The sequence below is a fragment of the Gekko japonicus genome, unplaced genomic scaffold (assembly GCF_001447785.1).
Source record: "Gekko japonicus isolate JY-2015 unplaced genomic scaffold, Gekko_japonicus_V1.1 scaffold1907, whole genome shotgun sequence".
Lineage (NCBI taxonomy): Eukaryota > Metazoa > Chordata > Lepidosauria > Squamata > Gekkonidae > Gekko > Gekko japonicus.
The window spans coordinates 335,647-345,208 of record NW_015177071.1 but is presented as its reverse complement, the minus strand read 5'-3'; the positions used below and the strand labels follow the sequence as shown (position 1 = coordinate 345,208).

At 46.4% G+C, this 9,562-nt stretch overlaps 1 protein-coding gene across 1 annotated transcript in view; it reads left to right on the top strand.

Annotated features, from left to right (window-relative positions):
- Positions 1-4,342: 4,342 nt before the first annotated feature.
- Positions 4,343-9,562, top strand: part of LOC107124724 (SH2 domain-containing adapter protein B) — a gene marked incomplete at its 5' end in the record, with an annotated part of 53,355 nt that continues 48,135 nt past the window's right edge. The window contains 2 exons of the mRNA XM_015428222.1: positions 4,343-4,514; positions 6,881-7,000. Of these exons, the coding sequence (XP_015283708.1) occupies positions 4,343-4,514; positions 6,881-7,000 (292 nt within the window). The remainder of the gene's footprint in view (positions 4,515-6,880; positions 7,001-9,562) is intronic.

Below are 9,562 nucleotides of genomic sequence, written 5' to 3'. Positions count from 1 at the left end.
TGGAGAACCGTATTTGATTCCCTGCTTCTCTGCATGAAGCCTGTTGGGTGACCTTGGGCCAGTCACTGGTCTCTCAGAACTCTCTTAGCCCCACCTACCTCACAAGGCCCCTGTTGGGGGGGAGAGGAGGGGAAGGCGATTGTAAGCCACTTTGAGACTCCTTCGGGTAGAGAAAGGCCGGGTATAAAAACCTACTCTTCTTCTTCTTCTTCTCTTCATCCAAAGGTATTCCCAGTCTTATGACCAATCATGGAAGATGTCTGTGTCCTGAAAATAATTTCCTGTAGTTCCAATCTAAGAAAGACCGGTGAAACTTTATGCAAGCTTCAGCAAGAAACACTATTTAAGGGGAAGAGTCCAGCTCTCCGGGAATCTGAGATCTTGAATTTTACATATGGAGATGTTGGCAACCGCTTGTCAAATTTCTGTCTTACTACCTAAAAAGAATGCAAAATTTGAACTTCGATGTTTTAAGTTCTGAATCGATTTTTTTCCCCCAGAGGTAGTTTGGAAATCTGTGGAAATTGGGCACTTATTTCCACAGAGGCCAAACTCACGTGTGTATTCAGGGTCCCCCCCCCCCCCGGGGCACAGTCGCACCAGCACCCCCCTCCCCCCTTGCATCCTGCAGTTCAGGAAGGTCGGACTGCAGTTGTCAGTCGGCTTTGCCGCTTGACCAGCCGTGGAATCGGAAACTTGAGACAAGTCCATTTAAAACTGTGTCTCTGGTTTTGTGCGTGTGCAGACCATCAGTGGGAGGGGGACTGAAAGGTGTTTTGAGTAACGTGTGTTTAGTCTGTAGGTTTGTTGCTGTTCAGTCTCATGGCCGTAGAGAGCCTACAGAAACTCTGCAGAGGGTCTGGGATATCCGCAGAATTTCTGAACGACTGCCGCCCCACATGCATTCTTTTTCCTTTGAAAGAGCAGTGTTTTTTCTTCCCACCTCCTGCTTTGGCTTGCACATACCCTTTGTCATTTCTTCTATACAGCAAAGTGAGATTGCTGGATTGGCAGTCGAGGTGGTGGCGGGAGAAGGAAATGTGCCTTTTACTACTGCTTTTTGTAGTCCTCCGCACCTATGAATCTCCCAAGTTTGTGCAAGAGGCACCCAACCTCTTCTGATTTTACTCCCCCCCCCCCGGAGCAGCACACACAAACAGAGTTTCCTCATCAAGCCTTCAATTGTATATCTTCCTAACAAACTAAATCCTTAAATACGTGTCCTCCCTAACAGAGTTGCACTCCCCGTGTCATAAAATAGTAGGAGTAACATGGCATTTTTTGTTTGGTGTAGTGGTTTAGTGCACGGACTCTAATCTGGGAGAACCGGGTTTGATTCCCCACTCCTCCACTTGCACCTGGCTGGATGACCTTGGGCAAGCCGTAGTTCTGATAAGAGCTGTTCTTGAAAAAAGAGCAGTTTCTGTCAGAGCTCTTTCAGCCCCACCTACCTCACAGGGTGTCTGTTATGGGGAGGGGAAGGGGAAGAGTTTGTAAGCTGCTCTGAGACACCTTTGGGTAGTGAAGGGCGGGGTATAAATCCAATCTCCTCCTCTTCTTCTTTTTCTTAATTTCAGTCAATACTCAGATTTTAATATTTGACCTTGAATTTCAGCCTCTCCTTTTAAAACTAAAGAAATTCACTAGATATTCCCTGGAAACGTGCTTCTATCCCATCCACAACCATAAGAAGAGTATCTTCCCTTTTCCAAATAGACTCCTCACACCTGCATTTCACCCCTTTGGATATCTGAATGAAGATGTTTCTTTCTCTCTTACTATCTTACCCTGATGATGCATGAGGACATTTCTCCTGCTCACTCTTTTTCTTCCTCGTGCGTGTGGAAGGGGGCTCTTCTCCCTTTTAGAATTGCTCTTCGCCCATCAAAATCAGGTTTGGGGAACATCTTCCCCTTCAAGAAACCCAACATTAGGCAGGTCAGCGCTGCAGAGACAGATGGCAAAGAAAAGATTGCGTTAACCAAGTCCATCTGTTGCTCTGTGCATTGACCTGAAAGGTTGCTTCCTCTTCCCACTGCTTCTTGCCAATTATCTGTCTGCGGGGCCATCCTCACTTGCCTTCCTGCAGCCATGACGGAGTCTTTGCTTTGAAGAGAAAAGAATAAGGAAAGAAGAGCAAGCTGGAACAAGGAAAGAGTCCCCTGATGCTGCTTATCTTGTAACAGCAGCAGCACCTATGGATTGTTCCCATTGCATTCCCACCTTAATCCTCTCAAAGTCTCAGAAACCCCAATTTAAGCATTTGGCAGAACATTCTCATAGGGGTTGCTAGATTCAGAATGCAAAACCACAGAGCACTCGGGAGAACTTCCGTTCTGTTTGCAGTGGCGTTCAGTGTTCTTTGAATGCTCTGATGATCTGGAATAAGGACTACTGATTAAAGAGTAAACAGATGTGTACCAAGCAGGGGTCATTTCGTAGAAAAAGAGCTAGGGGAACTCATTAGCATAACTCATTAGCATATGCCACACCCCCTGACATCAGGGGCCCGGCGGTGGATCTGCAAGGCCGGCGGGAGTGCGAGGAAGCCCCGCCAAGGCCCTCCCTGGCCCCAGGCAGGCAGGGGTGGGGAGAGGCGGGGAGGAAGCAACTTACCCTCCCTCTTCTCCTGCCTCCTCCTGGCTGAATGAGGGCTGGAAGCGGGGCGGCCGGAAGCAGGGGGCGGGGCTTCATCATGTGCCCCGCCCCCTGCACCTCACCCGGGGGAACTGCGATCCCCCGCATTCCCCCCCGAAATGACCTTTGGTACCAAGGCTTCCTTTCACTTTCCCCAGTCTGTTTGTGATGTGCTGGAAATATTGGGAAAACAACTCTACTGAAGGCTCTGGCTTCCGGCTTGTTTGGTCACACATAAGAGGCTACCGCAGTCGTTAAAGGAGAATGCAAAATAGACAGAGCTTTCAGCATACTCATGCACTCCCGGACATGCACATATGTATATAAAACACACACGTATACCTGGCAATCATGTTACCCTTGGTTGCAGTGCATTATGGGGAAATGACACTTCTTTTTCTTTTCCAAGCAATGTGGAGAGCTTACTTTCCAGGAAGTAAGGTCTTGTATATGTCATTTCTGACTAAGATTTAAGCATCTGCGTCTGGACAGCTGCCCAGAAAATGCGTTGTTCATTCTAGACTTGTGAAATGACTGGAAGTGGAGTTTTTCTTTCTCTCCAAAAGTTGACTTGACTTGCGCTGTTGTAAAGGAATTGGCCCTGACAGCTCCCCTTTGCTTCATCTCGAATCCACCGTGATTGGAAAGCTAAGAAACGTTTTATCCTTGAATTAGTTTTAGACTGGTCGTAAAAAGCCATTGGATTGAATTCTGAGCTGGAGGTTGCTTCTTCCTCATTCAGAAAGAGTCATCAGGATGCCTTTCACGGCTTCGTTGAGAGGGAAGACTCTACACGTGCGGTTGCATACCGGTGCCTTGGTCATTGTGCACCTCTGAGTCCCTATTGTGGTTAGAATGTTGGGCTAAAACCTGTGAGACCCAGGTTTGAATCCCCACTTTGCCATGGAAGCTCGCTGAGTGACCTTGGGACAGTTACACACTCTCAGCTAGAGATGGGCACGAACTGGGGAAATTGAGGTTCGTCCAGTTCGTGGTTCATGAGGTCACATGGACGGACCACAACCCGGATTCACCCCCCCCCCCCCCAGTTTGTGAGCTGGTAGGATTCGTAAAAGCTATTTAAAGCGAATGTTCCCTTTAAATGGCTTTTGCAAGCCCCGCCACCATGGCACAACTCACAAGTGAACTGAGAAGGCATTTAAATGCATGACTCTCAAGTGTGCCTTTGCTTGTGGTGGCACGACTCTCAAGCAAGTTAACTCAGAAGGCATTTAAATGCCTCCTGAGCTCACTGGTGAGTCGTGCTGCTGCAGTGGTGCAACTTTAAAGGGCTCCCGACCGTTGCCTTGGGCACCAGCATGTCTGGCCCATGAACCCTCTTACGAACCAAGCAAACCTGCGCAAAAATGGTTTCTGTTCATGGGCAAACCAATTGCACAGACCGAGGTTCGCGAATTACGAACCAGGCCCGGTTTGTGAGAAACTTTAGTTCATAATTCAGTTTGTGCCTAACATACTTCACAGGGTTGTTGTGAGCATAAAAATGGAGAAGAGAACGATGTTAAGCCACTCTGGGTCCCCATTGGGGAGAAAGGTGGCTAAAAAAAATGAAGTAAAGAATACTGAAAGAATTGTATTTTATATGGTTTAGAATTAAGACATTCTCTTCTGCATTGTGTTTTTTAAATATGTTGGGTGATGAATGTTTAGGCGATAACTGTTTTGCCTGAATTTTTTTTCCCAGCTCAGTTCAACGGGGGAGAAATGAGGCAGTCTTCTCCTTCCCCTTCCAGTGATCGGCGTCGACAGCTCCGAGCGCCAGGAGGAGGCTTCAAGCCCATCAAACACGGGAGCCCTGAGTTCTGCGGGATCCTCGGGGAGCGAGTGGACCCCACCATCCCGCTGGAAAAGCAAATGTAAATTAACTTGCAGTTTTATTGTAGGGGAGGGCAGGGTGGTTGATAGGGTATTCTTAGAAAAATATAGTTAAGCAGAGATTAAATCAGCAGAGCAATGAGCGAGAGACTGAGTCCATGTGTATGTGTGTAAAAGAATAGAAAAGCTTTACTAGAAAGCTAACATGGGGGGAAAGTCCTGGCCCCACTGGTGGACCTCCTGATGGCACCTGGTATTTCTGGCCACTGTGTGACAGAGTGTTGGACTGGATGGGCCATTGGCCTGATCCAACATTGGCTTCTCTTATGTTCTTATGTAAACAGGATGCAAAATAAGAAACACTAGATTCCTACATCTTTACAGCTAGAAAGATTCAATAAGAATGGCAACTCTGTGATTACTGAAGTGTTTTAACTTGCTAAACCCAACAGGGGTAGAAGAGGGAGAACTTTGCCGTCAGAAGCTGATGGGTTACTAGACAGACAGACAGATAACCTTTATTGGCATGTGAACAATAAAAGTACATTTTTTTAAAGTACATCGATCGTAAGGCCAACCAAAATGAAATAGATCAGTTAAAAGCTTCCCTGTATAGAATTGCAAACAGGAGAAAACAGGAGACATTAGAGGTTATGAGAAAGTTGTAACCAGAAAGCAACCACTGAACCTTGATGGACACTTCCCCAAAATTGGTCAACGCCATATCCCAATCTTTTTATATGTTATATGCGGACGACGCTGTTTTACTTTCATGTTCCCGAATTGGACTGAGGCGTCTTTTACATCAATGCTTGACCTATTGCAATAACAACAGGCTAAGACTGAATTATAGGAAAACAACGATCTTAGTTTTTGCTAAATCTTGGAAACAGTTCTTATGGACAATTCAGGGAAATTCCATCAAGCAGATTAAATCCTTCAAATATTTGGGGATCAACTTCTATTACAATGGGAGCTGGGCTACACACTGCAAATGTGCCTCCAACCTAGCAAGGAATAGTGCCACTGCCATCACCCATTTTTTCTATCTAAGAGGCAATAGGTATGTTCCCATGGCTTTAAAAGCCTTTAAAGCAAAATCCAGCCCACAATTCCTCTATGGAGCTCCCATATGGATAAGTGCAATCAATCAATCAGCTGAGGGACTACAATCTTTCTTTTGCTAAATCTTGGAAACAGTTCTTATGGACAATTCAGGGAAATTCCATTGAGCAGGTTAAATCCTTCAAATATTTGGGGATCAACTTCTATTAGAATGGGAGCTGGGCTACACACTGCAAATATGCCTCCAATCTAGCAAGGAATAGTGCCACTGCCATCGCCCGTTTTTTTTTCTATCTGAGAGCCAATAGGTATGTTCCCATGGCTTTAAAATCCTTTAATGCAAAATATGGTGGGAAAAGTGGTGATGGAAAGTGCCATCAAGGCTTAGCTAACTTATGGAGAAGAAAATAAGGCTGCTCTAATAAGCAGGAGAAGAGGAGGAGGAACAGGGTGCAAGGGAGAGTGCTTTACTTGACCTTTTAGAGATGTAGGCCAAATACACTTGTCTCCCTTGCACCTCGTTCCTCCTTTTCTTTCTCCTAGCCTACTTAAGGCAACCCCTTGTGTGGGTTTCAAGCAAGAGACGTTCAGAGGTGGTTTGCTATTGTCTGCCTCTGCGTAGCAACCCTGGACTTCCTTGGTGGTCTCCCATCCAGGTACTAACCAGGGCCAACCTTGCATAGCGTTGTCCTCCTGTCGGTTGTTGCATGTTTGGTGAGAAAAGTGGTGATGGAAAGTGCCATCAAGGCTGCTCTGGTAAGCAGGAGAAGAGAAGGAGGAACAGGGTGCAAGGGAGATTTGGTTTATTTGACCTTTTACACAGGTCATTAGCATATTAGGCCATATCCCCATGCCTTCCCTTGGCTTGCCCGGGCAAGCCGGCCCTTGGACAGGCCGGGGAAAGCACGGGGAGGCATTTAAACGCCTACCCAATCCTTCCAGGGGTCCCCCTGGCCTGCCCGTCTCGGAATCTCCAGGGGTGTCACTCTCTAGGCCTTCCCTCTGTAGCCACGAATGCAGAGGTTTTGGCTGTAGTGGGGGTGGCCAACTCTGAAGCCAGCCAGAACTCCATTCCTGTGTGTTCCTGCCCAAAAATAGCCCTGGATCTAAAGAGATCAAGTCAGCCTGGGTCATCCGGGTCAGGGCCCTTGCCTATTTAGATAATAGCAATTTCTGTGCTGCCTTTTGGGCCCTATGCAGGGTCCCGAATGCAGCTCCCAACAATCATAAGATGAGGAGCGGGTTATATAAATGGAAATATGATGCAAATGTTTTGAAAGTGTTCTTCCCTCCCCCCGCCCAATAAATCTTTAATTGTTGTGTGGCTTCTGGTTTCTTGTAGATGGTATCATGGGGCAATCAGTCGGACAGATGCGGAAAACCTGTTGCGGTTATGTAAAGAATGTAGCTATCTAGTGAGGAATAGTCAAACCAGCAAGCACGACTATTCTCTTTCGTTAAAGTAAGTATAACTTTGGAAAGCATTTATGAATGTATGTTATTAAGCAGATAATGTGTGTGTGGGGGGGAGTTACAGTAGCAGCAAACAAATCCCATTCCTTCATTTTGATACTAGAAAGGCCTCCCAGTGCCCCACAGGAATTTTAGAATTCCAAGCGTCAAACTGCATTGCTTTGAATGACAGTACTTAGATTTGGTTGTAAGGCTCCTAGGACATGCATGGATTTTTTAGTGGTTTTCTGGCTCCATTAAGCAAAATGCACTTTATCTGTTCTTGCTGCTGATTAAATTGTTTGTGCTCTTCTCTTTCTCTCCACCTCCTCCCCAGCATTTAATAAAATCTTCTGTTTTCTCTTCTCTTCATTCCCCTTCCCCTGAATGGACATCTTAAGTAGTTCTTTCTGAACAAGTAAATTACTATAGAAAAGTCACCCTGTGAACCAAAGGAAAAAAGGCAAAGAATTTCTGTTGGCCTGGCAGCCCTAAGACTTGGCCAAATGTTGTCAATTGACTAATGTCAGATTTCCAGGAAGCTGAAAATATAGGGGATATTTTACCTGTAGTAATTCTTCAAAGCACCATTTATAAGCAACAACCACCTTTAAAACTGGCTTTTCTGTTACTTTGCTTTATTTCTGTTTTTATTTCTTTGTTGTTGTTGTTCTACTTGTGTCTTTTCGTTATCAGATTAATGGCCAGGTTTTTTGCCTAATTGTTTAGGCGATACCTTCAGATTGCAACATGAATACCCTCCCCTTTGTTATCTAGCTTCTTGACCAATTAACCTGCATTAGTTTACAAGGAGCAGTCATGGTTTCCAAATTCTGAGTTATAGGACCGGATTTCTGGAAGGGTTATTTCACTGTGTAGTCAATATTGGACACAACAGTAAATATTAGGTATAGCAAATTAAGAGTTGCCTTAAAGGGAAGAAGAAGGAGAAGAGATTGGATTTATACCCTGCCCTTCACGTGGAGTCTCAGAGTGGCTTACAATCTCCTTCCTCTCCCCACAACAGACACCCTGTGAGGTAGGTGGGACTGAGAGAGCTCTGAGAGAACTGCTCCTGAGAGAACAGTTCGGAGACAACCGTGACTGACCCAAGGTCACCCAGGTCGCTTCATGTGGAGGAGTGGGGGATCAAACTCGGCTCCCCAGATTAGAGTCCGCCACTCTTAACCATTATACCAAACTGGCTGATTTGCTTGGCCTGAACGGGACAAGAAACCTTGGCCTAAAAAGTGTAGTTCAACAATAAGTCCTCTCTGGAAAATGATGATTCAGGTACAAATAAGCATGTGTTGTTCAGTATACATGGAGAGCTGTTGATGCCTTTTCAGTAAGGCTTTGGTTCAGAGTGCAGTAGCTGGAAGCGCAGTGGTCAAATCTGGCGCCTTGTTGGGTGACACCTGCTGTCCCCAGCACTATCAAAGAAGGAAAGAAGAAGCAGGAGAAGACAAGGGTGGACCAGCCCCCAGAGATCTCCACAGTATTGCAGAGGGCTACAAGACAACCTTTTGGCTTTGTGCGGGGCATCTGGTTAAGTTGTGTCCCTCCTTGCACACTGGCTTTGGTCTGGCTGGGGCCTCCGACCTGTGCAATGGGTGTGTATATGTATGTGCACTGCCCCTGCATAAAGACAGAATATGCCCCTGAGCTCTCTGGGACAGCTCAGAGGACTCTGGGGCACATCCCAGTTTCAGGTGTCTTGATGACTCTGAGCTAGTGTTTGCCAAGGGTGGGGTGGGTGAGCACTGCGGCCAGACGTTAGCAAGGGGAGAAAGGATTAGACCTCTTCCTCCCAATCCTGTGCGGAGTGGAGCTCTGCCAGAATTAGATGACGACTGGCGCTTTAGTTTTGGAGGACATATTTATTTGGAAGGCGATGGCCTCCTAATTTCATGGTTATACACTTCCAGGTTCTTAGTGTTTATCTTAGCACACCGCCTGCTTCCTTCAGTCTTTTGGCTGAAGAAAGAAACAAAGTACAGTGCAGTTGTCTGGAGTTCACCCTTCATTCTCCCCCCGCCCCTCGCTCTGTGATTGAATTTCCTCTCTGTTTGGCCGCAGCCCAAGATTTCCCTTTGGTTTCCCTGCTATTGCTGATGTGAGCCTGCATAACTCTAAGCAGATTTGACTCTCTCTCCCCCCCTCCCCATTATTTCCCCCTTTTGCATTCATCCTCACTTGCCATGCATGTGTATGCTTATAATTTCAGATGCAGACTGCAGAGATTTGTGCTGCCCTAGATAATCTGTAGTGGCTGAAATAATACAGCTCCCTCCCCACCTCTCATCGAAAGCATTTAAGTGGTTATTTGGTTAACAGTGCCATCCGAAGCAGAGTTTATATCCTCTGAGATCCATTGAAATTAGCAGTCCTTAAAGGATGTAGCTCTGCTTAGGACGGAACTCTGAAGTTTTTAGAAGCTGCTTGCAATTAGATTATCACAAGAAGCGGGACCCGTGATACTCGCGGGTGGGGGGGATATTCCTAAAGGCTCCTGGTCTGCAGAAACAGCTCCACAGGTAAGCCTTCTCCCTCCCGCCCGCTGATTCCCCCC